Source organism: Zygotorulaspora mrakii, chromosome 1, assembly GCF_013402915.1.
Source record: "Zygotorulaspora mrakii chromosome 1, complete sequence".
In the NCBI taxonomy this organism is placed as follows: domain Eukaryota; kingdom Fungi; phylum Ascomycota; class Saccharomycetes; order Saccharomycetales; family Saccharomycetaceae; genus Zygotorulaspora; species Zygotorulaspora mrakii.
This window is the reverse complement of record NC_050719.1, coordinates 1,266,699-1,294,491: the sequence shown is the minus strand read 5'-3', so window position 1 is coordinate 1,294,491 and position 27,793 is coordinate 1,266,699. Positions and strand designations below refer to the sequence as shown.

General features: G+C 38.9%; 13 protein-coding genes across 13 annotated transcripts; 6 read left to right on the top strand and 7 right to left on the bottom strand.

Annotated features, from left to right (window-relative positions):
- Positions 1 to 22: 22 nt before the first annotated feature.
- Positions 23 to 4,528, bottom strand: IQG1 (Iqg1p; the record flags this gene model as incomplete). The annotated part of the gene is made up of 1 exon (XM_037286561.1): positions 23 to 4,528. The coding sequence occupies one exon, from the start codon at positions 4,526 to 4,528 to the stop codon at positions 23 to 25; it is 4,506 nt and encodes a 1,501-aa protein (XP_037142456.1).
- Positions 4,529 to 4,848: 320 nt separating this feature from the next.
- On the bottom strand, positions 4,849 to 5,773 carry CIN2 (GTPase-activating protein CIN2; the record flags this gene model as incomplete). Its single annotated transcript, XM_037286560.1, has 2 exons — positions 4,849 to 5,633; positions 5,731 to 5,773. 2 exons carry the CDS (start codon positions 5,771 to 5,773, stop codon positions 4,849 to 4,851), a joined length of 828 nt encoding a protein of 275 aa, XP_037142455.1.
- A 904-nt stretch (positions 5,774 to 6,677) lies between these two features.
- HSP82 (Hsp90 family chaperone HSP82) lies at positions 6,678 to 8,831 on the bottom strand (the record flags this gene model as incomplete). Its single annotated transcript, XM_037286559.1, has 1 exon — positions 6,678 to 8,831. One exon carries the CDS (start codon positions 8,829 to 8,831, stop codon positions 6,678 to 6,680), a length of 2,154 nt encoding a protein of 717 aa, XP_037142454.1.
- A 313-nt stretch (positions 8,832 to 9,144) lies between these two features.
- On the bottom strand, positions 9,145 to 12,108 carry RTP1 (Rtp1p; the record flags this gene model as incomplete). Its single annotated transcript, XM_037286558.1, has 1 exon — positions 9,145 to 12,108. One exon carries the CDS (start codon positions 12,106 to 12,108, stop codon positions 9,145 to 9,147), a length of 2,964 nt encoding a protein of 987 aa, XP_037142453.1.
- Positions 12,109 to 12,247: 139 nt separating this feature from the next.
- On the top strand, positions 12,248 to 12,853 carry YAR1 (Yar1p; the record flags this gene model as incomplete). The annotated part of the gene is made up of 1 exon (XM_037286557.1): positions 12,248 to 12,853. The coding sequence occupies one exon, from the start codon at positions 12,248 to 12,250 to the stop codon at positions 12,851 to 12,853; it is 606 nt and encodes a 201-aa protein (XP_037142452.1).
- A 321-nt stretch (positions 12,854 to 13,174) lies between these two features.
- SUI3 (translation initiation factor eIF2 subunit beta) lies at positions 13,175 to 14,023 on the top strand (the record flags this gene model as incomplete). Its single annotated transcript, XM_037286556.1, has 1 exon — positions 13,175 to 14,023. One exon carries the CDS (start codon positions 13,175 to 13,177, stop codon positions 14,021 to 14,023), a length of 849 nt encoding a protein of 282 aa, XP_037142451.1.
- A 243-nt stretch (positions 14,024 to 14,266) lies between these two features.
- ADD37 (Add37p) lies at positions 14,267 to 14,809 on the bottom strand (the record flags this gene model as incomplete). Its single annotated transcript, XM_037286555.1, has 1 exon — positions 14,267 to 14,809. One exon carries the CDS (start codon positions 14,807 to 14,809, stop codon positions 14,267 to 14,269), a length of 543 nt encoding a protein of 180 aa, XP_037142450.1.
- A 261-nt stretch (positions 14,810 to 15,070) lies between these two features.
- ENV7 (putative serine/threonine protein kinase ENV7) lies at positions 15,071 to 16,201 on the bottom strand (the record flags this gene model as incomplete). Its single annotated transcript, XM_037286554.1, has 1 exon — positions 15,071 to 16,201. The coding sequence occupies one exon, from the start codon at positions 16,199 to 16,201 to the stop codon at positions 15,071 to 15,073; it is 1,131 nt and encodes a 376-aa protein (XP_037142449.1).
- Positions 16,202 to 16,551: 350 nt separating this feature from the next.
- RVB2 (RuvB family ATP-dependent DNA helicase reptin) lies at positions 16,552 to 17,994 on the top strand (the record flags this gene model as incomplete). Its single annotated transcript, XM_037286553.1, has 1 exon — positions 16,552 to 17,994. The coding sequence occupies one exon, from the start codon at positions 16,552 to 16,554 to the stop codon at positions 17,992 to 17,994; it is 1,443 nt and encodes a 480-aa protein (XP_037142448.1).
- An 87-nt stretch (positions 17,995 to 18,081) lies between these two features.
- VMA11 (H(+)-transporting V0 sector ATPase subunit c') lies at positions 18,082 to 18,687 on the bottom strand (the record flags this gene model as incomplete). The annotated part of the gene is made up of 1 exon (XM_037286552.1): positions 18,082 to 18,687. One exon carries the CDS (start codon positions 18,685 to 18,687, stop codon positions 18,082 to 18,084), a length of 606 nt encoding a protein of 201 aa, XP_037142447.1.
- A 158-nt stretch (positions 18,688 to 18,845) lies between these two features.
- On the top strand, positions 18,846 to 19,631 carry NSL1 (MIND complex subunit NSL1; the record flags this gene model as incomplete). Its single annotated transcript, XM_037286551.1, has 1 exon — positions 18,846 to 19,631. One exon carries the CDS (start codon positions 18,846 to 18,848, stop codon positions 19,629 to 19,631), a length of 786 nt encoding a protein of 261 aa, XP_037142446.1.
- A 579-nt stretch (positions 19,632 to 20,210) lies between these two features.
- SSO1 (syntaxin) lies at positions 20,211 to 21,158 on the top strand (the record flags this gene model as incomplete). Its single annotated transcript, XM_037286550.1, has 1 exon — positions 20,211 to 21,158. The coding sequence occupies one exon, from the start codon at positions 20,211 to 20,213 to the stop codon at positions 21,156 to 21,158; it is 948 nt and encodes a 315-aa protein (XP_037142445.1).
- An 803-nt stretch (positions 21,159 to 21,961) lies between these two features.
- FAS2 (trifunctional fatty acid synthase subunit FAS2) lies at positions 21,962 to 27,664 on the top strand (the record flags this gene model as incomplete). The annotated part of the gene is made up of 1 exon (XM_037286549.1): positions 21,962 to 27,664. The coding sequence occupies one exon, from the start codon at positions 21,962 to 21,964 to the stop codon at positions 27,662 to 27,664; it is 5,703 nt and encodes a 1,900-aa protein (XP_037142444.1).
- Between the last annotated feature and the right edge of the window lie 129 nt (positions 27,665 to 27,793).

Sequence of the window (27,793 nt, the reverse complement as noted above, 5' to 3'; positions counted from 1 at the left end):
TTGATATAATTCGTTCAATCAATTAAATACTCTCTGATTTGAGAAAAGTGACAACAACCAATTTCAATAGTTCTGATGTTTTCAACGTAACTTTACCATTAAGGAGGTGCCAAGTATCTACTTTTGAGCCAGCTTGGGTATTCAACAGGTCCTTAAAGTTGAAAGAATCTACATAATCTGATTGTCTTTTCTCAGGTCCTTTTCTCTTATCAAGTAGCTGGATTCCAAATTTTGAGCCATCTGCAGTAGAAATCTTGAATATTATATCTGGAAATTTAGGCCCGCTGGACCCGAAAACTTTCACTTTTTGTTCAGCCAGCTTTTCACCTTCAATGTATGTGACAACGCCCTTCTCATATAGCTGCCGCGTGGTCCACTTTAATTTCAAGCCATTCATCTCAAATCCGCTTTTGTTATAGGCTTTTTTGTACGCACCTTTTAAATTACTCAAAGGCCCTTTGTGAGCAGGTAGATACCTATTTGTATTTTGAATAGCTTTTACAGAATCATTGTTGCTCTTTTTTAGATGAGCGAGAGCGAACTCTAAATCCTGATTTATTTTGGTCACTGCAAGTTGAGTTTTGTGTGTAACTTCCAGTTCCTCCGATACATAGTCAATGGCATAATGTGGATTTTTGATGGTGTTGGCAATGTCATTCAGAAAGTTTTGTAATTTATTGTTGGCAGGATTTAGTACTTCCATATTTTCCAATTCGTGAATTCTTTTTAAAGTTGAGTTTTTGAGACTGAAATATGGTGGATTATCCAAGTGACGGATAATTGGATCATTCTTTATTTTGATATTATTATCGATAAGTCTCCTGAAAGCTGGCTCATCACTGTCTAATACGCAACTAACAGTAAGGTCATAAAGATTACTGTTAATATCTTCTACCTGCATCATGTATATGAAGGCCCTTTTGACCTGATCGTACAATTTTCTTGTTCGATCGTCGCAGACAAGGAACCGATGTGATGTTGCCAGCAGCTCTAGAACAACTCGACCTGATTTGGGAATGAGGCTACTTTCTATGCGTTTTCCTAGTATGTCATGAATTGCATCATCATCGGGAAAGCAAGACAAACACTCCTGAAACTTGGAACCGATTTTTAAAACTTTATCGGAAAAAATTTCTAGGCGTGGTGCTTTCGAGACCATGTCATGATAAATCAACCTATCGCCATCTTTTTCGTACTCTGGATCCAAAAACATATTTAATAAAAGAACCTTAATCTGTGAATTCATTTCGCTAGCATATTGATTCAAAGGATCACAATATCCAGAGAAGTTGTGCAGACAGAAAACAGTAGAAAGAGCATCAATAATCGTATGTAATTTTTCCTCATAATGATGTGTATCTTTCTCCTCGTACCCATAATAAGCTCTGTTTTCTAAATATTCAAATACCATGCAATTCAAGAGAACAGCTGAAATTGCTTTCAGTGCATCATCCTCCCCGGCATTTTTATCTGCAGCGGATGAAAATATTTTAGTCGCCAGAAATCTGAGCTCTGACGGAAACTCAGATGTTTTCCTCGTGAACAATTCTGCAACGATCTCAACGGAATGCCAAATACTACGGAGATTTTCAATGAACTTGCACTTAGTTTTATAATCTTCAATGGCCAGTGATCGACTCATTGGCTCTCTGTTGTATATCAACTTGTAGATCACATATGGATCACTTTCAAAGCTGATACCAGAGTCTGCAATGAAATCCAAAAGTGGAACGAACAAATCAAATAGTTCTGGGAATTCTCTTCTTAAAAACAGTCTAAGGAAACGTCTCCATAATTGATTGTCGTTAGCTAGGAACTCATCCACTGTTGCTGCCTCTGCCATTTCGCATTGCATGATTTCCACTACCAATCGAATGAAGTAAGTTCTTTCTCTTTCTGCCATTTTTTGATTCATTGTTGTAAAGCAACAGTAAGCATTGTTCTCAACAAAAGCCGGATCTCTTGAATGCATTATTTTCCAATATGTAGGATCAACCTGCAGCAAATAAAATAGCTTTTGAAAGGTAGGAAGACTATTTTTTGGTACTGTAAGTTTGTTTATAATCGCTGGTGATTCTTCAGTTAGACCGTGCTTTCGCAGTACCTCAGCCAAATCGATCTGTTGTCCTATTTCCTTTTCGAGCCTTTCCTTTTTTATGTTTTCAGCGTCTAATTGGGTCTGAAATCCTTCCAATTTGTCTTGTACTTCTTCAATTGTACCAACGTTATTAAGCAAGTGAGCAAATCGTCTGACAGAGGTTAGAGTGGGATTAGGAAGCTGCATAAGTTCAAAGAAAGCAACCCGTTGTAAAAACATTCTAATTTTACTTTGAATCATGACAATTGAACGAGAGTTTCTGACAAACATCGCTGATCTTTCCCTCAATTTAGATCGATTAAAATGCCCCCTAAGCCTTGCTTGGAACTCTATTAGATAATTATACTCAATGAAATCATCAACAATATCCAATGTGAACCTTACGAGCACACCTCTAATGGAAGCTTGTAACAAGCTAACTGAAAGAAAGTCCACAACATTTTTTCGAAGAAAATATTGAATGCACTTGCGCTTCTGCCATCCTTTGATATGTGCAGATATTTTTTCCACGACCGAATCATAGCCATTCAGTGAGAGGATTGAGTCCTTTAGCGCCACACGAACAGACACAGCCCTACAAATTGTTTGAAAGTCAATTCTTTGCGTAGATACCTCAAAAACAAAGCTATTAAATATCATGTGTTGATGTTGGCGGATCAGATTAGCTCTACATATTGCTTGAAGCCGTTTTATTGGTGTCAAATCGTTAGACAAGCTTGCAGAGCCAGAATGAATGTTCGATCGACTAATGACACCATTTAACAGTGCTTGAAATTTTCTCAGAGGGACGTCCGATTGTCTGATGGAACTTAATTGCCAATTTGTTTTTCGACGCACAATAAAACCTCTCGAGAAACCTTGGAGACAATCTACTTGATCTTGTTGCCTCAAATACTTGATTCTGAGGTGATCTAACTTTTTTCTGTGAAGATATGCTCTAAAAAGAGCTTGTATGGAAAATAATTCTGGAATTTTTATCTTTTTGAATTTCAATATGCTAGTGACATCTGCTCGCCTCCGTAACAATTGTCCTCGTATGTTTGCTTGCAATACAATGACTTCTCTTCCAAATAATTTCAAGAGATTCCTTTGGATGTGAAAGTTAAATCGTATATTTACAGCACGACAGACCCCTTGAATACCCACAATGCTTTCCAAGAATTCGTTCTCGGTCATTTTCTGTTTCCTTTTAGGAGAATATTCAACAGGACCGTAATTAAAACTGTTATAGTATTCTAAATCATTTTGTCTAGCCTGACTTCTCCTCATGTAAAAATCTGTGTCATACGTTAAATATTTTGAGATAGAAGGAGAATAATAAGATAAGCTCGTATTTTTCAGGGGACTATATTCCAAATGTGATGTTGTTGATGTAAAATACTCATTTTTGGGTTTGAAAGTTGGTCGCACAGGAGAGTTTAAGTCGTTGTCATTCTTTTCGGGCGAGTATATATTTGAGGAAATAGATTCATTTTCCAAAGGTGGTGGCAACACTACCGGTTGCAACACGCTGCCATTACTATTTCTGGTAGGTGTTGCAATAGATTTTTGTATTGCACCATCCTCTTCAGAACCATTAAACGTGCCGAAATCATTGATCAGGCTATCATTTGTTAGGGATTTGGCTTTATTCACCACTGGCGAGGCTATCGGGCTGATGCTTAACGATTTAAAATCACGTATTCTGGGCCACATTCTTTGACATTTTCTTAGTTCGTCTTTTGTGAAACTCAATTTTCCAGAAAGTGCTTGCAAGCTTGGTGTCTTGGTTGGCCATTTCTTATTGATTAGAGTGATCAAAATGTAAATTGTCTCAAAAACTTGGGGCAAACTTTTCTTATTATATAAATCCTGCAGCTCAAATCTAAAGGAGCTGGGCAATCCAACATGCTCAACCAGCGAAAAGAATGCATTAATGTTTTGCGTGTGCTTGAATTGAAGTCTGTCACCAGCTGGGTATACTGTAGGAGCCAAATCGCTATTTATCCGTTGAGTGACCTGTGCAAGATATACACCATCCCTCAAAGAGTCACCAACACATATGTCCAGCTCGGACGGTAAAGTTTCTTGTATCACTTCTTCAATCCATCTTTTGACTTCTCCCACTCTACATAGGAACTCATAGTAACCTTTCTCTTCCCTCGATAAGCTCTCAGTATCAAAAGCTGGTTTATCTTTTTTCTCAGCCATTGTACCCCCTGCAAGAAAAGGGCTGTTCTTACCAAATGATGGTTGGCTGTGATTTGCCTTATCCGTCGATATTTTGTTTTTAGCTGCACTTGTTAACTGCGATAGAAGATTATTCGAAGAGTTGATCCTGGAAGATGACATTTCTGTCAGTTTCGGCTTCTCAGGGGAAATCTGCTGAACATATCTATCCAAGAAAGCATTTTGTCTCGACCTTGCTGGAGAGCCAAGAACATTTGCCATGTCCAGTTTTTTCCCTTAGTTGAACGTCTGCTTAATATTCTCTTATTGGTCACGACGAGCAACAAAAGATAGTCAGCGATCTTGATTAATTATATTAGTTATTAAGTGGTTAATTAAGTTTAAACAATCTCAATCAGCTCTCATTTTCCCAGCTGAGCTTTCCAACATGAATAGCCTTACCTGTATGTTCTATGTTTACCATTCGCTCAATGAGGAGAATTCGTGAAAAAAAAAACAACTTTTGCATACAAAAACTGTTCGTCACATTAGAAATCAGTAGAATGGTAGTAGAGAGAAACACACGTGACAGATAGGCCAAATCAATCATGAATGTACCGCTCTCTGATGGCAGCTGTATCTAGATTCAATAAATCGAAGTCAAGGAACTGACAAGATGTGGCAGTCGAAGTATTATCATTCTCTAAATTAATATTGCTGAAATCTCGTATGACAATATTAGGTTGGGTGGAACTGTGAAAACAACACTTTTCGCAGCCTTCCATGATAACGGTTTGGGGGTGTTGTGAGCTGATCAACAGCTTGCAATTCCTCAAATTATGTAGTCGTACCTGTAAATGACCGTCAGTTGGTACGTTGAATACTACAACAGAATCTTGACATTCACTTATAAAAATGCTACCGGTTTGGAAGGGCAACTCTTGTAAATTTATGACAGTATCAGCGATGCGATGAAAGGTCAGGGAGCCAGCCTTGGTGGGATGAGCTGGATTGGGGCCGCTTGACACTTTGCAACGAGACAGGTCCAAAAATGAACAATTTGGCTCGCGCAACACGATATCAGCACCAGTGGTAATTTCATTGTGGAGCATCTCTTCTTCAATCACGGGAACGTCCCCCGCAGGAGTTCTTGTATCGTCGCTTGTTCTCTCCTTACCCTTGAATTGAAATATCTTCGGCTTTACTTGTTCTTTGAGACGTTCTTTATCTGCAATCTGCTGAACAAGATTGGTGATATCAATTCCATATTTTTCCTTTTCGTGAGATGAAAGGCCAGGTGAAATATCAATCAAATATTTGTGCAGTTCATTCACCTTTATTATGAATTCAGCTAGATTGTCATTGGTCTCAATCTCACTTTGTAAAGCTGAACATATAACGTATGGGGGCACAGAACTCCCAAATAAGAGTTAGTAACAAAATGCACCAAAAACTTCTGCTAAAACGAACACTCAGCTACTTACCATTTCTAATGGTTTCAAACTCACTCGATGCCTTCGAAGACATTATGCTTCACGATTCTCCTCTGGCAATGTAACGCTCTCAAGGGAGAAACTCCTCAACCTTTTTCTAAAATCGACATTCTATCGAAAATGAAGAAAAAAATGCAGGATTTACACTTTAAAGTTTACCAATGGAAGAGTGAAAAGAAGGGGAAAAAGGAATATCCAGGGGCAGCATGGGAGGAACTCATTCTGATAGGGGTATAAACCTATCATATACTTTGTGCATGGTATTTACGTACATATGTGATTCCGGGCAGTATGTGCAGCTGCATTCGTAACCTCCCTTGAGTATACTTGAGTAGCATTTTTATACAATAGTGATAAATGGAGTAGAGCACGCAATTTACTTCAGGTCTGTTTCAGCTACAGAAGGGAGGGATGTGGGCGGAAATTAGAAAAGTTTACTTACATTAGCCTGTTAGTGTTGCAAGACTTGATCTGCGTCTGTCCCTTGACCTTCGCGTTCAAACTGTAAGGAACTGTTGTACGTTTTACGGCTCATTTACGAGTGTGATCGTCTGATTACAATCCGTGCAAAGTCCCCTCCAGACGAAGGGTTTTCTGCTCGGCATGAAATGTGAAGTCTCCCTGCTGCAGCGTCTGTAGTGGATAAATGTGCTATTGCTACGCTTACCCGTGAACGGGGCTGGTGCTATCGAGATCGATAAATCAAAGGTCTGCAAGCAGAGCAACATTTCCTTACTCGTGTATAGAAAAGCGGACATGCTTATGGAATGTTGGCCTTAAATACTGCCATTGTCTGAGTGTGCAGCGGTAACTTTATTAGAATCATTGAAGCATCATTTGACAATGTGTAAGGAGAGAAAACATTACATGATGAATTCAATTTAAAACATATTTCGGATATTTATTAAGAGTGAAGCTAGTTAGTTTATTTATGTAATTTAATCAACTTCTTCCATTTCGGTATCAGCTGGAACTTCCTCTACTTTAGCATCAGAAGCATCGGCGTCGGTAGCAGCTGGGGTTTCAGCTTCAGGTTCTTCATCTTCGTCAATATTTAGACCCAAAGAGATCAATCTGTTAATTCTTGATGCGAAAGAAGATGGCTCTTCCAAACTGAAACCGGATGTCAACAAAGCAGTTTCGAATAATAGATTAGTTAAGTCTTTAACGGTTCTATCTTGAGCACCACCTTCGTCAACTCTTTTCTTCAATTCTTTAATGATTGGAGATTTCGCAGAAATCTCAAGAATCTTCTTAGAAGACATGTATGATGACATAGATGAATCTCTTAGAGCTTGAGCTTTCATGATTCTTTCCATGTTGGCAGACCAACCGAATTGACCAGTTCTAATAGCAGCTGGTGCATCGATTAGGTTTTGAGAAACAATAACTTTTTCGACTTGTTCACCCAAAATTTCTTTCAATGCTTTGGTCAATGGTTCGAATTCTTTGATTTCCTTTTCTCTTTCAGCTTTTTCTTCATCAGATTCTTCTAATTCGAAATCCTTGGTAATATCAACCAATGGCTTGCTTTCGAATTCCTTCATTTGTGTGAATGCATATTCATCAATTGGATCAACCAAATATAATACTTCAAAGTTCTTTGCTTTCAAAGCATCCAAAAATGGAGATTTTTCAACAGCCTTCATAGATTCACCTGTAATGTAGTAAATATTTTTTTGATGTTCTGGCATTTTAGTGACGTAATCAGTTAGAGAAGTCAATTCATCGACAGATTTAGTAGAGTTGTAACGTAACAATTTGGCCAAAGCATTTCTGTTTTGAGTGTCTTCGTGAATACCCAACTTGATGTTCTTTGCAAAAGCGCTGTAGAATTTATCAAATTGTTCAGAGTCTTCAGCGATCTCATTGAAAGCCTCAATTAACTTCTTGACAATGTTCTTTCTAATAACTTTCATAATCTTATTTTGTTGTAACATTTCTCTTGACAAGTTCAATGGTAAATCTTCAGAATCGACAACACCCCTAACGAATGATAACCATTCTGGAATCAATTCTTCAGCTTCATCAGTAATGAAGACACGACGAACGTATAATTTGATATTGTTCTTCTTCTTCTTACTCTCGAATAGATCAAATGGAGCTCTCTTTGGAATGAATAGAATTGCTCTGAATTCTAATTGACCTTCGACAGAGAAATGCTTAACATACAATGGGTCTTCCCAATCGTTGGAAATAGACTTATAGAAAGCATTGTATTCATCTTGAGAAATCTCAGAAGGATTTCTGGTCCAAAGAGGCTTAGTTTTGTTCAATTCTTCAAGTTCTTGAACTTCTTCCTTAACCTTCTTAGTCTTTTCCTTCTTTTCACCTTCTTCTTCATCTTCCTTAACTTCTTCTAATTTTGGTTTCTTGTCATCAGCTTCTTCTTCATCCTTCTTTTCCTCTTCATCCTTCTTTTGTTCTTCTTCAGTCAATGGAACGTCCTTCTCAACTTCCTTAGTGACCAATAGCTGGATTGGATAAGCAACAAATTCAGAGTGTTTCTTGACAACTTCTTTAATCTTCTTCTCTTCCAAGTATTCTAATTGATCGTCTTTCAAGAACAATCTCAATACAGATCCTCTACCTAGTCTTTCATTAGTCTCATCTAGAGTAACTGTGAAAGAACCACCAGCGTTGGACTCCCAGATGTATTGCTCGTCGTCGTTGTGTTTAGAGATAACTTGAACTCTGTCTGCAACCAAGAACAGAGAGTAGAAACCAACACCGAATTGACCAATCATAGAAACATCGGCACCAGCAGATAGAGCTTCCATGAATGCCTTAGTACCAGACTTGGCGATAGTACCCAAGTTGTTGATCAACTCAGCCTTGGTCATACCGATACCTGAATCTCTGATCTCCAAAACCTTTTCTTCTGGCCTAGGAGTGATTCTGATAAATAGCTCAGGTTCAGTTTCTAACTGTTTTGGATCAGACAAAGCTTGGTATCTAATCTTATCCAAAGCATCTGAAGCATTAGAAATCAATTCTCTCAAGAAAATTTCCTTGTTAGAATAGACTGTGTTGATGATCAAACTCATCAACTGAGTGATTTCAGCTTGAAATTCAAAAGTTTCAGAAGACATGGTGATTTTCTTGCTTCTTTATTGGCAGTTTCCAATTACACTTAGTCGTACTAATTACAAATACACAATATGAGGAATTATATCATATCCGTTTCATTGTGATTCCCCATGATTCGATCCTTTAAATACTTTTCTGCTCAAAACCTTCAGCGTGCCCCAATTTTGTTCCATACAGTTCTAGAAAATATTCGAAAATTTTACCCTCAGCAGGGACGACGCGCGGCATACAAGAGATGAAAATACACATCTTGATTTGGAAAGAAGTGAAAAATAATACGAAGCTGCATCTGAGCAAACAGAACTCTAGAAGATTCTAAATATACAATTCATCTAGTTCCGATATGATGGTTCTTGCCTGTTCACGAACAAGGAGATCTGTATCTGTATGTTTGATGTAGCTCAGCAAAGTTTTGATTTTCGTATAGTTGTACTGTTCTGGCAAAAGAGTAGTTGTCGTGCTATGGATTAAATCGTGCAAGAGGTGAACAGCTGCCCTTCGCACAAGAAAGGCATTTTTATCGTATTTGTCTTCTCTTTCGAGTTGCAGAATTCCGAACACACAGTCCAAGATGTCCGGAACGCTTGATTGAATCCCGCGAGGATTGGTTTTGATTGATACTCCCAGTACCGACACAGCTGACATTCTAATCTTTTCATTCAACTCTTTATGACCTCTGACTATCACTATACAGGCGTCGACAACAGAATTTGCTGTGGGACCTTGGAATAGCTCGTTTTGTCGTTGTATGAAGTTAATCATGATTTCACCAACTTTTAGTATGTCATCTAGCTTGTTTCTCTTGTCAATGTTAAGGTAGATCTTGAGCAGAGCGGGAAGGATTTTCTTTGGTTCAGCCTGGCACAACTCCGTTATATGCTTTATGACATTAAGGTAAATGAAGGGATCAGAGTGTTTCAGGTACTGCATTTGAAATGAAAAGAGGCGATCAATATCGATCACCGTTGATCTTTGGCGGAAAAGTTTCATCAATTCTTTCAAGCCACGTACCTTAATCGGCTCTAGCGCATCATTGATGTTGTCAAGCGCATGGTCAAGAAGCATTTGGTCCCTAGCAGAATCGGGATCGAGAGTCACCAGATCATCAGCATTTGTCTGTACCACTTCAACTATACGTTTATGCAGGTAATCGTTAGCATCATAAAGGGATGTGACAAACGTGGTATCTATCTTTGCTAGTAGCTGCTTAAATGGAAGAAGCTCGTCAATCTTTGTGTTTTGTAAAATTGTAATCAACAATTGCAAGACGATTTCAAATTCATGGTTGGTTTTATCACCTTGTGTTTCGAGATCTATATCCTCATCATCCGAATTTACTTGCTCATTTTCATGCTCCAATTGTTGTTGTGCAACAAAATCCATTAACTCAGTAATCATCACTAGAATATCTCCAGGTTTGCGAATGATATCCGATTCAAACTCTTTGTTTAGAGACTCTAACGTCTTCATATCAATCAGGACTAATATGCTATCAACTGGATCGTCAACAAGTACTTGATTTGTATTATTCTCTTCCTTCAAGCTTGTCTTCTTCACCCATCGGCTCAATACTGCAAGGAAAATGTCTTTGGTAATATCTTCACTGTTAATCATCTTTAATAATTTTACAAGCATTTCAATTGCTAAATCAATGTCATGAAAAATCCCCTCGAATTTTTTTGGTTTTGTTCCAGATACACCTATCTCATTGATTTGATGGCCATTACCATCAACGCTAATGTAAGGCAATTGGGTTTGAAAGTCAATAGAGTATTTCCACTTGTCGTGCTGAAAATTTACCAAATTTAAACTGATGACATTTATTACGTCACGATGGTCTGTAAGGATGATGAAGTTTTTCAAAAGTGCCAGGATTACATTATAGTATGGTGGTGAATCTTGTTGTTTTCTGTTACTCTCATCACTACTGATCGCGGGATTAAGCTTTTGATACTTTCTTAAAAACAATGCGTAGACCCAGAGATGTAGGAAAAAAGAGTTTGTATCGTTAGTGGCTACCAATGCTTGAATCAATTCAGCGGAAGGATTTTTGGTGAGAGAGATTAGTACATTTATCATATTATTGAGTTCAGTGCTACTATGATCCTTCAGAGAAAGGTTGAATAATACCACATATATTTTTCTGAATAGAAAATCGACTACAATTTTGGGGTTTTTGGCGTAAAAAGTAGCGATAAGATTGTTCAAACAGCTGATTACAATAGGTTTATCAATCTTTGACAGGTCCCTGTATATCTGAGTGAAAAGTTTGGAAAAATAAGTAACACGAGTTAATGATTTGGGCTTTGGTACTAAAATTTGAGTCACCCTGTTTACTTTTTCGAGATCAATCTGCTCGTTTTCCCTTGCACTTGTAATAAAATCTATGAGACTTAGCACGCCATCATCTCTTCTTACAGTTAATGTGCTCAACTTATCCAGAACAAAATCCTGTACTTCTTGACCTTCCAAATCCCTTATTAACCGAGTATAGATGGTAAACAATTCATAAGTATCTTGTAAAGCTTCAAATTTGTCAAAAAGATCACATTCTGCGGATGATGACGATGAAATACACAGACTCATTATTGCCACTAAGACACTAGTATACAAGGGACCATTAAGCAATATAGATCTGATATAGTCATTTTTTATCTTTGGAGCGGCAAAGATGGAGTATAAGGATTTAACGGTGTTTCGTAACACATCTGTATTTGATTTGTGTTGTGCGGGTACAATACACACTGATTGATATTTTTCTGTATTTTCCATATAGTTGAAGTCATGAGGTAACTGAAACGCTGGGGGGAGATTGGAGTCAATCCCTTGAATTATTACAAGAAGAATCAATGTTTCTAATTGTCTCATATCGTGGAGAGATATCGGAAGTAAATTCTCCTTTATTGCGTCGATATCATTAAGTTGCATTTGGCAGGTAGCTTCATGTATTTCCAAAAGAAACTGCAAAAGTATTTCTACAAACGCCCCATTATTTGCAGCTCCAACGGATTCATACAGTGTTTGGATGCCAACTGGTGTATCCACTTTTGACAGTATATCATTCTCAAGTCGCTGAAATACCGTATCCACAGGAGTCTCTCTAATGAACTGAGGTTTTTCGATCAAATGCCTCAGACCAACTTCTTCTGCGCTACTCTTTGCCGACATGTTACCACTAATGAATCTGGAGACTAGCCCTTTACATTTTGAAATTGTATGAAGCTTGAATATTTCCATAGTCAAGCCATCTCTAACGTAACGAATGTAACCAGGAATCATCTTGAACGTTTTGTTTTGTATTGTAACTAAAAATTTTTGAACATAATTGAGATGAGATGAGCATCAAGTACTTATATGCTCAAGTGCATCAGAGGAAGTCGGCATATCTTAAGCTGCTGAGCTTTTGAGCATATTTAGGATGACCTTAAGTACGGAGCCGCTGGACCAGGAAGATCAAGATGCGATAATTTTAGATGCAAGAGCAGGTGACCTCGAGTCATTGAAGGAAATATTTTCCACATTGATTCACCCAAGCTTGATAACTAGTTGTGAGTGCACAACCAGTCGCTCATCCCCTTTGCATATGGCTGCAGGTAATGGTCATTTGGAGGTAGTCCGATATCTTTTGGAATCTGTGAAATCCAACGCTAAAGATGCATCAGCTTTGAAGTGCTTTGTTAACAAGAAAAATGAGACTGGAAACACAGCTCTGCATTGGGCCTCTCTAAATGATAAACTTGAGGTTGTTGAGCTCCTTTGTAACGAATACGAAGCCGATCCATTTATCAGAAATAGCTTCGGTCATGATGCAATCTTCGAAGCTGAGAACGCAGGTAACGAAGCTATAGAAAACTTTTACCTGAAGAAGTATGACGTTGAGCCAGAAGACAATTTGGAAAATGCTGCAAGTACCGTTCAAATTAGTGAGGGTACGGAAATTGAGCAAATCACAAAAGAGGCATACAAGGCAAGCGAAGAGCTGCGTGAAAGCACTAAAAAACTGAGCCTGAATGATGACAATTAAATGAGGCCAGAAGCATGCTAGCTTTAAAAAGCAAGATCGGTAGGGGCATCGTGAAGTTCCTCCAGTATAGTACATCGGACAACCCAAAGTCCATCGCGTGTCTCGTCAATGCTGTTATATATTGTGAAGTAAAACTTGTGTAGTTGGCTTTCTGGAGCTTAGATTTGGCATGCAGGCATTTACCCGGCCGATTTATATGCTCACTTTCAACGTGTTAAAATTTTTTGATTTAGTATCCCAGGCATATAAACAGCTGTAATAATGGCTAAAAATTGAGGTAACAACAGTAATAGACAACAAACGGATTCAAGTAGTTTGAAGATGTCAACAGAGTTGGCTACTGAATTAGGGTTTGACCCTTCTATGAAGAAAAAGAAGTCCAGTAAAAAGGTGGCTCCAGAGAACTTTGATGCACCACTAGCGGATAAAGAGACTAAAAATGACGATGACCTATTTGCAGGCTTAAAAAAAAAAAAGAAGAAGTCCAAGGCAGTTTCAGAAGAGCCATCTGAGGAAGTTGATGATATTTCCGAAGCTCTAGGAGAATTGAAACTGAAGAAAAAGAAGAAGAAGTCCAAGGATACCGATCTAGACAGCTTCGAGAAGCAATTAGCTAAGGCCGGTGTCAGCGTTGATGAGAGTAATAGCAAAGAGGGCACTCCTTTGGAAGAATCACAAATTCAACAAGATATCGGTTTAGCTTACCCAGAACTACTATCTAGATTTTTCAAAATTTTAAAGACAAATAATCCTGAGTTAGCAGGTGATAGATCAGGTCCCAAGTTCAGAATTCCTCCACCTATCTGTTTGCGTGATGGTAAGAAAACTATTTTCTCAAACGTTCAAGATATTTCCGAGAAACTTCAGAGAGCACCAGATCATTTGATGCAATATCTATTCGCCGAGTTGGGTACTTCTGGTTCTGTTGATGGTCAAAAGAGATTGGTTATTAAGGGTAAGTTTCAGTCGAAACAAATGGAAAACGTTCTAAGAAGATATATTATGGAGTACGTTACATGTAAGACCTGTAAAAGTATCAATACATTATTGAAGAAGGAGCAATCAAATAGATTGTTTTTCCTTGTTTGCAAGAGTTGTGGTTCTACTAGATCTGTTTCGTCTATCAAGACTGGTTTCCAGGCTACTGTTGGAAAGAGAAAGAGAATGTAGACGAGCACTAATTTTACTCTATTTGCCCTTCCATGTACATTTTCGTCATTTATGAGAGCATATCGAATCATTTTTGGGAGTAAACCATAGTTAGTTTATCAAGTTGAATTAATCTAATTCCTCTTCCTATAGGGTAACATCTAATTATATAGTTTAATGTCAAAAAATCAAAAATAGTAAAAAGTTTAAACACCAAGAAATGCATGCAGTACAACCATTTTACAGATATACCACCCTATTGGATCATAAATCATCTTCTATTGCGTTTTCGTATATCTTCAGAAATGCAGGACACCAATTACTGATTGATGTGTCTGAAGTAAGCCATTCTCTCAAAACTAGTTGACCTTTGTGTTTATCACTTGATTCCTCGAACACCATTGTCAGGACTTGCCTAACTGATTCGATTTCAAGATTCTTTGTCATATTCGTCTTAATTTTTCTCCTGTAAAAATCAAATTCTTGTGTAGGTAATCTACTTTTGAAAGAGCACAAACTCTCGACCCTGCTCAGAACCTCCTCGTAACTTAGTGTCGACAAGTCCGGCTCACTCTTTTCACTTTCAATAGGAAGATTTCGTCTGCTCCTTCTGCTAGCCAAAGGCGGTGGTGGAAGTGTAGAAGCTTTGGTATTACCGCTTACATCACGGACTTCAGTAACAATTTGATTTCTCCTACCCGTCTTCGCAGCTGCCTTATTTACCTGGAATAAAAAAGAGGGGCAATCATTATAACCAGGGATTTCAGCCTCGGTACAATTCTGAAAACTCTTCGATCTTGTTTCCATTTATTATAACTGTGATTACAAGCTTTCGCGGCGCAATTGTTTTTCAATGATTCTTCCGGCCACCTTTATTGCAGACTTTGATTTTGATATATGAGAAAAAGTAGGTTCCAATTGACCGTAAAAAGTCCTAGTATAGGCCTAATAGAAGCAAGCAGATATTTTTCTCTGCAATGCTTCCAAATTGAGCCTTTGGGTTCAACAAAACATGCTGTTACTTCGCGTCATAAAGGCCTTGTACGAGAATATCATCGTAAACGAAGATTAATTAGTAGTTTGAAGCTCTTGGAACGTTGCTAAAAGACTATTCGTTGTAGGCCGGTTAGCAGGCTCGACCTGAAGGCATGATTCAATTATATCAAGAAGATTTTGAGAGTACCTTGTTTGTTTTGGGTATGAAAACTTTCCGGTAGAAATGGCGTACACCAACGAAGAACCCCTCAATTGTTCCTCTCTTTCGAATGGTGAAATACCAAACAACATGGCATAGCATATACATCCAAATGACCATATATCTACTTTGTAATCCATATCAATATTTTGTTTCAAATTTAACAGTTCAGGTGCTGTGTATGGTATAGTACAATGATCTGAGACCCATTCTTGAAGCTCATGCAACTGAAGCTTCGTCTTAATGGTAACGTCGGTCTTGGAACAAAGACTTAAATCTGATATTACTGGTACTCCATCCGAAGAGAAAAGAATATTCGAAGGCTTGAGATCTCTGTGAGAGTACGAATTTGTGTTTGTAGTATTATGAGAAGATAAAATATCTAGTTCCAGTGGAGTATCGTCGAGAAGAAATGCTGCTTCATCACTATACGCGACTGAAACTGTGTCCCTTTCTATTTCATTATCATCCGTTTCTTCTCTTGCGGCTGGATCGTGCAAATATCGCAAAGCCCTGGTTATGCCTATCATAATTCTGATACACTCGTTTTCTGAGAGAAAGGTCCCTCTCAGTATATTGCGGTTGATCGAGTCTTGTAAAGATCCTAACGGATAGAATGGCAGGAGGATCAGTACTGTCTTCGTTCCATCCTTTTCCTGTCTTACTTGTGAGTCCACAAGTGATATGATGTATGGACTTTGAAATCTTTTATAATTGTCGATCTCCTTCATAGCTTGTGATATGCTTTCAATGTTTCCGAAGGGACACCTGGTTTTCTTTAGAGCATACATCTCGGAGGTGCTACCCATGCTCATTCTTTGAGAGGAGTTACTGATGCCCATCTGTCGAACTAAATATATAAAAGATAAGCTCCTCTCACTCAATAGTTCTTTAATAAGATACCGTCTGCCATTTATCGAGATAAATGATTCATCATAATCATAACAGCAGCAGAAGCAGCATAATGAGCAGCACGATTTCACCAGATGTTTTAGCGTATTCATTATGCTATAACTATTTTTTCGCTTTAATAGCAGTCTTTCGCTGATCGGATTCCTCTACTTACGGCACAGAAGTCAGTAATGTGGTTTTAGAGACTCAGAACTGCAGTTTTGCCAGTGAAACAATGAATATTTAACAGACAGCAAAACAGTCAACAAATTTCTCTTCCTTTCTGTAGATGATTTCTTTGTTCAAGCAAGTTTAATCTCATGTAGTTCATGATACTGTCACGGGACATCTTTTGCAAACATGAAAAAATCAATCGTCATTCAAGAAGACAAAAGATGTGTGATTAGATGAAGTGAAGAGAAGTTGAAGCGAACCTAAGAGTGTACTAAGAAAGATTCACAATATGTCGATTCAAACAAATGATCCTAATGAGGGCTCTGATTCGTTAAAGTCGCTATCATTGATTGCGGCACATTCTCACATTACGGGATTGGGTCTTGATGAAAATTTACAGCCTCAAGAAACGTCTCAAGGTATGGTTGGTCAATTGCAAGCTCGTCGTGCAGCTGGTGTGGTTTTGAAAATGGTACAAAACGGTACTATTGCAGGTAGAACGATTTTAGTTGCAGGCCCACCATCTACAGGTAAGACAGCACTTGCAATGGGTATTTCACAATCCTTGGGTGAAGATGTACCTTTTACTACAATTGCGGGGTCCGAAATATTTTCGTTAGAACTAAGTAAGACTGAAGCCTTAACTCAAGCTTTTAGAAAATGTATCGGTATCAAAATCAAGGAAGAAACAGAATTGATCGAGGGTGAAGTTGTAGAGATTCAAATTGATAGATCGATTACAGGTGGTCACAAACAAGGAAAGTTAACAATCAAGACAACTGATATGGAGACTATTTATGAGTTGGGCAATAAGATGATAGATGGTTTGACTAAAGAAAAAGTGTTGGCAGGAGATGTGATTTCGATAGATAAAGCCAGTGGTAAAATTACCAAATTAGGTAGATCATTTGCCAGATCCAGAGACTATGATGCGATGGGTGCCGATACAAGATTTGTGCAATGTCCGGAAGGCGAATTACAAAAGAGAAAAACGGTGGTTCACACCGTGTCTTTGCACGAGATTGACGTTATCAACTCAAGAACTCAGGGATTCTTAGCTTTATTCACCGGTGACACAGGAGAAATTAGATCAGAAGTCAGAGATCAAATTAATACAAAAGTCGCTGAATGGAAAGAAGAAGGTAAAGCAGAAATAGTTCCAGGTGTTTTATTCATTGATGAAGTCCATATGTTGGATATTGAATGTTTCTCTTTCATAAACAGAGCCCTTGAGGACGAATTTGCTCCAATTATTATAATGGCTACTAACAGGGGTATATCAAGAACAAGGGGTACGAATTATAAATCGCCTCATGGATTACCATTAGATCTTTTAGATAGATCTATCATTATAGCTACGAGCAATTATAATGAGCATGAGGTTAAAACTATTTTGTCAATAAGATCGAAGGAAGAGGAAGTCGAATTGACTAATGATGCTCTAGATCTATTGACTAAAATAGGTATGGAAACAAGTTTACGTTACAGTAGTAATTTAATCTCAGTTTCACTGCATATTGCACTGAAGAGAAAGAGCAATATTGTAGATGTCGCAGATGTTAAAAGGGCATATTTGTTGTTCTGTGATAGTTCCAGATCCGTTAAATATATTCAAGAAAACGTTTCACAATATATCGATGATGGCGGTAACGTGGTTATTTCCACTGTCACAAAAAAGACGTCAGTTGTAGCAAATAATGGCAATAACGATGCCATGGATACTACAGAATAAATTAGTGCACGATAATTTTGTAGATTATATTTTGAATTGTGTAAAAAAATTGGTTCTATATATGCAATAAAACAAGACAAATTTTGATCATTTTTCTGAACCTTTAGTATTTAATAGTAGTGCAACAATCATCCCATAAAGACCAAGAACTTCCGAGAAGATGAGAATTAACACAATACCAACAAAAAGCCTTGCCTGATGCATGAATTTTCTAACACCGACATCTCCAACGATACCAATAGCATAACCACTACTCAAACATGCAAAACCAACTGATAAACCGCAACTCAAATGCATCACGCCATTAAATAAAGTGTAGTCTTCTGTTGGCGATATGCTTCCGGAAATCAGAACTCCAACAACGAGACCATAAATAGCCAAAATACCACTCATAACCACAGGTATCAAAGACTTCATAATGAGTTCTGGTTTAAAAGTACCAATACCCGCAATACCAATACCAGACTTCGCGGTACCGATGGCTGCACCTAGAAATGACAAGACGACTGCTGCCGAACAGCCTGCAAATCCCAAAAAGGGAGCATAGGCAGGTGCCCATTCAACACTTTCCATGCTCATTGAATATATTAGCTGTGACGATTGTTTAGTTTCAGTATGTATCACAATCCTTAAATCCCCTCTGATTTCTAACTTTTCACCTGTTGTAAAACTGACTGTATAGTTAAGCTGCATGCCATGCCCTTTTTAGAGTTCGGGTAACTTCCCGACTTATTGTAAACAACAAAGTTCAATTTAACAAATATAATAAAGCCGCCAAGGAGAAAAGCTCTTCATCGCAGACGGAACTACGGTGTCGACGGTGCAGTGTGTGCTTGTTTGTTTCTTTAGCAATGCCATCCCAAACCCCCAAAAGACTGGATGTCACTGTGGAACAACTAAGGAGCATATATGGGCAACTCTACGATCAGCTGGAGCAGAAGGCAGCTCTACATCTGCCGACAACAGAAACCGACAGCCGTGATGTTGTAAAGGAAGAACAGAGCAACTCAAAAGAAGACACTGTGCGAAGGGAAGTACAGGTACAACTTCAAGATTTTTTGTCGCAAGTAATGGACATGGCTTCAAACTCTCTACGCATAATAAACACCAACGATGAAGTCAAGAACGTCAGAGCACTCATCATGAAGTCGCAGGAGAAATATGTGGAACCGTTTGATCTCGACCTTAACGAAAAGGTGAGGCAGAAATACCAGGAGTGGGAAAACGAAACCCTAAAACTCTCTCAACTGAGGCAGAACGCGCCGGCAGAAATCAAGCGCATTTACAATGAGGCCAAACAAGACTACATCTCGGCTCTGGACTCTCGAATAGCAGCTCTACAAAATCCTGAACAAAGTTCTGATCTCAATTCTGATCCGGATAGCCCGCAGCAACAGGAGACCGCTGAAACTTCAGACCAATTCTACGATCAAGTCGGCTCGCGCTACGAACAAGCATTACACAACGTCGCAGAGGCCCAGCGCCGAATATCAGTCTCCCGCCCAGAAGTCAATAAGGTGCGCTCGCTGGTCCGGTACCTCGACGCAGAACTAAACTTTTCTGATAGCAGCAGCCCACACCTTGACCACCTTGACCACCAAGACGACCACCAAGACCTCGAACAAGACCTCGAATAAGATCTCGACCAAATCTGCGAATCTCCACGTCCACGACCACGACTAGTCCCACATTCTGGTACCATCTGTACAGAGAAGGTATTATTCCGTTACCCGGCATTCGTATAGCGTTACCCCTGTCAAACTCAGTACACCGCGCGGTTTGGAACGCTTGTCCTGTCATTAGGTACGCTTTCCGGTTTTGGACCTTTTTTCGTAGCTCTTTTGTGTCTTTTGCAAGACGGGAATGAGAACCGTTCAGTTCGTTCCAATAGGGACCTCGTTACCGGTTCCAGCATGAAACAAAATAAAGAAACAAAAATATCACGAAAGAGGCTGTAAGACGTCTCAATATTCACTTGTACTAAAGTTTAGCGTACCAAACTGAGTGCTTATCATTACATCGATTGTGTTGGTTATATTATAGACGTCTCTATACATTAGAAGGGATTCCGCTATATAGTTTTGCATTCTGTTTTTTTTTCTGTGGTTGTGAGTTGTAAGTTGCACAGACAATTTGTTGTTAGTTTTTTGTTATTGCAGAAATTGTTACAATAATCGTGACAGTAATAGTGACAGTTGAATTTGAACTTGCCTCGAATGAGTTACAATCAGAATCCTTACGAGACTCAAAATCCGTATGAAACTCAAAATCCGTACGAGAATCGTGCAGGACCACCAGTTGATAACTACGAGATGACCTCGACAGCAAGAGGAAATTCAGGCGGCAACGGTGGTGCAACTGGGGGCACTAATGGAGGCACAGACTTTGTTGGATTTATGAGTAAGATTAATGAGATTAATCTCGAAATTGATAACTACGAACAACTGATCAATAGTATTGACACATATCATAAGAAGTTATTGACGGAGGTCAGTGAAGATCAGGAGATGCAATTGAGACGTACACTCGACGATGTGGTTTCGCATGCGTCAGATCTACAGTATCAATTGAAGAACAAGATAAAAAGTGCACAACAAGAAGGGTTGCATGATTCTAGCAAGCAGGCACAAGCTGAAAATTCGAGACAAAGATTTCTGAAGGCTATTCAAGATTATAGAATTATAGAATCGAACTATAAAGAAGAAAACAAGGAACAAGCAATGAGACAATACAAAATTGTTCAACCTGATGCTACTAATGAGGAAGTTGAGAATGCTATTAGCGATGTCGGCGGTCAACAAATATTCTCACAAGCATTGTTGAATGCAAATAGACGTGGTGAGGCGAAAACAGCCTTGGCTGAAGTACAAGCAAGACATCAAGAATTATTAAAATTAGAAAAAACCATGGCAGAATTGACACAATTGTTTAATGATATGGAGCAATTAGTAGTTGAACAAGAAGAAAATATCGAAGTAATTGATAAAAATGTTGAAGATGCTCAACAAGATGTGGAACAAGGTATTGGACATACAAATAAAGCAGTCGTGAGTGCTAGAAGAGCAAGAAGAAATAAGATAAGATGTTGGATCATCGTATTCTTAATCTTTGCTGTTGTCGTCGTTGTTGTTGTGGTACCATCAGTGGTCACAACAAGACGTTAAGACTTTAATTATAATTACCCTTTGCCTTCTAGTTGCCTTTTCAAAGAAACAAGTGAAAAAGAAAAATCGAAAATCATATTTAGATGTGTAGTATATTAACAACTCAAAATTAAAGAAAGCATTATATCTATACAAGAAAACGCAAATCGGTTCAAAACAAGACAAGAGAAATCTTTATGAGTGCGAATGTATCCCTACTTATTTAGTCCCAATGATGTAACTAGCAAATACATATCGGGGTGGAAACAGGGTTTATATAGTTAAATATAGTTGATTTACCAAAAACTAGTTTTCTTAATAAACTGTGGGGTTATGAACAGCAATTGGTGTAGTCGCAACTACGGTAATTGGTCCTAAAATTCGATAAGTAAATTATCTCAGTAAATAGAAAGGCTTTGAAACGTTTTTGGATTTTGTATCGCCCAGAAAAAATGTGCTACTTCTGTAAGCACCTCTTCTCCATGAGACACATGTGCCAGCGGTGGCATCAGATGACCAATAAGGAATAACTGAAACTACAATGTCACTTGAACACTATATATATAGAACATTACTTTGCAGGGATGATGAAAAATTTTTTAATCAAATCGCGCTCAGAGATGTCCTTTTAAACTCTTTTTCAACTTTTTTATGTCGCCGGGTAATACCAGAAACTGTTGGATTTGGCGTCTTGTTGGGCGGCTGCTTGAGGCTACAACCGATAACAACAGGGGAAGAAACCTTCAAAAATATATAAATTAGATGACAATTGCATTTGCGGTGCCATATCTGGTATCATTGGTTCCTAAGACGGTGTAGACACTATGGTTATGAAACCTGAAGTTGAACAAGAACTGGCTCACGTTCTTTTGACAGAGCTTTTAGCCTATCAATTTGCCTCCCCTGTTAGATGGATTGAAACTCAAGATGTTTTCTTGAAAGATTTCAACACCGAAAGGGTTGTAGAAATTGGTCCATCACCAACTTTGTCTGGGATGGCTCAGAGAACTATGAAGAGCAAGTACGAATCATATGATGCAGCTCTGTCTTTGCAGAGACAAGTTTTGTGTTACGCCAAGGATGCAAAAGATATCAGCTATACCCCAGATGCTGATGAATTGGCCGCAAAAGAAAAGGCTTCCAAACCTGCAGAAACCTCAGGCGCTGCTGCTGACTCTGCTGCTGCTGCCGCTCCTTCGGCTCTTCCTGCTGCTGCGGCTGCTCCGGCCGCTCCAGTTGCTGCTCCTTCAGGTCCAGTTTCTGAAATTCCTGATGAACCAGTTAAGGCATCGCTGTTGCTGCACGTTTTAGTTGCACACAAACTAAAGAAACCGATGGATTCTGTTCCGATGTCGAAGACTATAAAGGACTTAGTTGGCGGAAAATCAACAGTTCAAAATGAAATCTTGGGTGACCTAGGTAAAGAATTTGGAACAACACCTGAGAAACCAGAAGAAACGCCATTGGAGGAATTAGGAGAATCATTCCAGGAAACTTTCTCCGGTTCCCTTGGTAAGCAGTCAGGTTCTTTGATTTCAAGATTAATGTCTTCAAAGATGCCTGGTGGGTTCACCATTACCATTGCAAGAAAGTATTTGCAATCACGTTGGGGGTTGGGTAGCGGTAGACAAGATTCTGTTTTGTTAATCGCTTTAACCAATGAACCAGCTTCTCGTTTAGGTTCTGAGGCTGACGCGAAGGCATTTTTGGACTCTATGACTCAGAAATACGCTTCTACTTCCGGAATCGATTTATCTGCTGCTTCATCCGGTGCCGCTGCCGGCGCTGCTGGCGGGGCTGCTGGCGGGGCTGCTGGCGGGGCTACAATTGATGCAGCAGCTTTCGATGAATTGACAAAAGATCAAAAGGTCTTGGCTCGTCAACAATTGCAAGTTCTAGCTCGTTATTTGAAAATGGATCTAAATGGTGGTGAAAGAAAATTACTGAAGGAAAAAGAAAACGTTGCAGAGTTGCAATCTCAATTAGATTTCTTAACGGCTGAGTTAGGTGAATTTTTCATCAGTGGTGTCGCAACATCCTTTTCTAGAAAGAAGGCGAGAGTTTTCGATTCGTCTTGGAACTGGGCAAAACAGTCACTATTATCATTGTACTTTGAAATTATTCATGGTGTTTTAAAAAATGTCGATAGAGAAGTCGTTAGTGAAGCTATCAATATCATGAACAGATCAAATGAGACTTTGATTAAATTTATGGAGTACCACGTTTCTCATACAGATGAAATGAAGGGTGAAAACTATAAATTGGCTAAGAGTTTAGGTGAACAGTTGATCGAAAATTGTAAACAAGTCATTGATATGGATCCTGTTTATAAGGACATCACAAAACCAACGGGTCCAAAAACCGTTATAGATAAAAATGGTAATATTAAATATTCTGAAGAACCAAAGGAAAAGGTTAGAAAACTCTCTGAGTATGTTCATGAGATGGCAATCGGTGGTTCGCTATCTAGACAGTCCAAGTCTACTATTGAAGAAGATCTAACTCGTGTTTATAAAGCTATTAGCGCCCAGGCTGCTCAACATGATCTTTCTGGGTCAACTGCATCCGAATTTGAAAAGATTTACGGTGATTTAATGAAATTTTTACAAAATTCAAAAGACATCGACGCGTCTCAAACTACGCAACTTGCTGGTGTCGTTGATGCTCTTGACAAGGACTCTACCAAAGAAGTTGCTTCTCTGCCAAACAAATCTCAAATTTCCAAGACTGTTTCTTCCATCATTCCAAGAGAGACGATTCCTTTCCTACATTTGAAGAAGAAAACAGCTGCAGGCGATTGGGCGTATGATCGCCAATTATCTTCATTGTTTTTGGATGGCTTAGAGAAGGCTGCTATAAATGGTGTTACTTTCAAAGATAAGTATGTCTTGATTACGGGTGCTGGTAAGGGCTCTATCGGTGCTGAGATTTTGCAAGGTTTAGTTCAAGGTGGTGCTAAGGTTATCATCACCACATCCCGTTTCTCTAAACCTGTTACTGATTACTACCAATCAATTTACGCTAAGTACGGTGCTAAAGGCTCAACATTAGTTGTCGTTCCATTTAATCAAGGTTCTAAACAAGATGTTGAAGCTTTAATAGACTACATCTACGACGACGAGAAGACTGGTGGTTTGGGTTGGGATCTAGATGCCATTATTCCGTTTGCTGCTATTCCAGAAAATGGTATCGAATTGGATAATATTGACTCAAAATCAGAATTTGCTCATAGAATTATGTTGACAAACATTATGAGAATAATGGGTAATGTCAAGAAGCAAAAGTCTTCTAGAGGAATTGAAACAAGACCTGCTCAAGTCATTTTGCCAATGTCTCCTAACCATGGTACATTCGGTGGTGATGGTTTGTACTCTGAATCTAAGTTGTCCTTGGAAACCTTATTTAACAGGTGGCACTCAGAATCATGGGGTAACCAATTAACCATTTGTGGTGCTATCATCGGATGGACGAGAGGTACAGGCTTAATGAGCGCTAACAACATCATTGCTGAGGGTATCGAAAAAGCAGGCGTGCGTACATTCTCTCAAAAGGAAATGGCATTTAATTTGCTAGGGTTGCTAATTCCTGAAGTCGTTCAACTATGTCAAAATTCACCTGTTATGGCTGATTTGAATGGTAGCTTGCAATACTTGACCGATTTGAAAGAATTTACCAGGAAATTGCGTAGTGAACTAACCGAAACATCTGAGATTCGTAAGGCAGTCTCCATCGAAACTGCTCTGGAACATAAAGTTGTTAGTGGTGACAACGCTGATGCTGCATACACTCAGGTCGAAGTTCAACCAAAGGCAAATATCAATCTGGAATTCCCAACATTGAAGTCTTATAAAGATGTCAAGAAGTTTGCTTCCTCAGAGCTAGAAGGTCTGCTAGATTTGGAAAGAGTTATTGTCGTTACTGGTTTCTCTGAAGTTGGTCCATGGGGTTCTTCAAGAACTAGATGGGAAATGGAAGCCTTTGGTGAGTTCTCTTTGGAAGGTTGTGTTGAAATGGCCTGGATTATGGGCTTAATAAAATATCATAATGGTAACTTGAAGGGGCGTCCTTACACTGGTTGGGTTGATGCCAACAGCAACGACCCAATTGATGATAAAGATGTCAAGACGAAATATGAAAGCAAAATTATGGAACATGCCGGTATTAGATTAATTGAACCAGAATTATTCAATGGATACAATCCAGAAAGAAAGCAAATGATTCAAGAAGTGGTTGTTGAAGAAGATCTTGAGCCATTTGAGGCCTCTAAGGAAACTGCTGAACAATTCAAGCATGAGCATGGTGAGAAGGTTGATATATTTGAAATTCCTGAAACAGGTGAATTTTCTGTTAAACTGTTGAAGGGTGCTACTTTGTACATTCCTAAGGCCTTGAGATTTGACCGTCTAGTTGCTGGTCAAATTCCTACCGGTTGGGATGCTAGAACTTATGGTATCTCTGACGATATTATCTCTCAAGTTGACCCAATTACTTTATATGCTTTGGTCTCCGTTGTTGAAGCATTTATTGCAGCTGGTATTGTTGATCCATATGAAATGTACGAATACGTACATGTTTCCGAAGTGGGTAACTGTTCTGGTTCCGGTATGGGAGGTGTGAGTGCTCTTCGTGGTATGTTCAAGGATCGTTACAAGGATCAACCTGTCCAAAACGACATTTTACAGGAGTCTTTCATCAACACAATGTCTGCATGGGTTAATATGTTGTTGATATCTTCATCCGGTCCAATCAAGACACCAGTTGGTGCGTGTGCTACTGCCGTTGAGTCTGTTGACGTAGGTATGGAAACAATCCTATCGGGAAAAGCTAAAATTTGTATTGTAGGTGGTTATGATGACTTCCAAGAAGAAGGTTCCTATGAATTTGGTAACATGAATGCCACATCCAACACTTTGGAAGAATTTGAACATGGTCGTACCCCTGCAGAAATGTCAAGACCGGCCACAACATCACGTAGCGGTTTCATGGAAGCACAAGGTGCAGGTATTCAAATTATTATGAGTGCAGACTTGGCCTTGAAGATGGGAGTTCCAATCTATGGTATCGTTGGTATGACTGCTACTGCTACCGATAAGATTGGTAGATCTGTTCCTGCTCCAGGTAAAGGTATTTTGACCACCGCCAGGGAACATCATGGTGATTTGAAATTTCCAACTCCATTGTTGGATATCAAATACAGAAAGCGTCAATTATTGAATCGTGAGAAGCAAATAAAACAATGGGTTGAAAATGAATTGGATATGTTGAGTTACGAAGCTGAAAGTATTTCACCTGAAGATCATGATATTTTTTTCTCCGAACGTACTGAGGAGATTAAGCGCGAAGCATCTAGACAAATCAAATCTGCTCAAAGTCAATGGGGTAATGAATTTTATAAGAATGATCCACGTATCGCTCCTTTGAGAGGAGCTTTGGCAACCTTTGGTTTGACCATTGACGATTTGGGTGTTGCCTCTTTCCACGGTACATCAACCAAGGCCAATGATAAAAACGAATCGGCTACCATTAATGACATGATGAAACATCTGGGAAGATCCGAAGGTAACCCAGTAATTGGTGTCTTCCAGAAGTACCTAACAGGTCATCCTAAAGGTGCTGCAGGTGCTTGGATGTTGAATGGTGCTATTCAAATCTTAAACTCGGGTATCGTTCCAGGTAACCGGAATGCTGATAATGTTGATAAGCTTCTAGAGCAGTTCGAGTACGTCTTATATCCATCCAAGACTTTGAAAACCAATGGTGTTAAGGCTGTATCTATTACTTCCTTTGGTTTCGGACAAAAAGGTGCGCAAGCCATTGTTATTCATCCAGACTACTTATATGCTGCTGTTGATGAAAAGACTTATCAAAAGTATGCTGCTAAGGTCACTGTAAGAGAAAAGAATGCTCACAAGTTCTTCCATAATGGTATGATTTACAATAAATTGTTCATCAGTAAAGAACACGCACCATATACCGATGAATTGGAACAGCCAGTTTACTTAGATCCACTGGCTCGTGTTTCTACCGATAAAAAAACAGGTGGTTTGACCTATAATGCTAAGAGCATCCAAGACAAATCCAAATTTGTATCTGAAAATAATAAGAAAACAGCTGCCATTGTTGGTGATCTCGCAAAGCATGTTGCTGGTGGTACAGAGGGTAATGGTGTTGGTGTTGACGTTGAGTTGATTTCGAGCGTCAATATTGACAACGAGACCTTCATTGAACGTAACTTCACCCCTGAAGAAATTGCCTACTGCAAATCGCAGCCTTGTGCGCAAAGTTCTTTTGCTGGAACTTGGTCTGCAAAAGAAGCTGTTTTTAAGTCTCTCGGGGTCAAGTCCCAAGGTGGTGGAGCTTCTTTGAAAGAAATCGAAATCACTCGTGTTAGTGAGAGAGGACCTGAAGTTAAATTAACAGGTAGTGCTAAGAAAATCGCTGCTCAAGCTGGCATTTCTAACGTTAAAGTTTCTATTTCGCATGATGACTTTCAGTCTGTTGCTGTTGCCATTTCCTCCAAGAAATGAATGCCTTAGCGATTAAAACGTTTGTTGAGCTCATTTTATAGCATATGTCTATATAGCGTCAACTCCAAAACCAGTTATTTTTAATGTAGTTCTCTTCAATGTATATACATTTTTTTCTTTTGAAGGAAT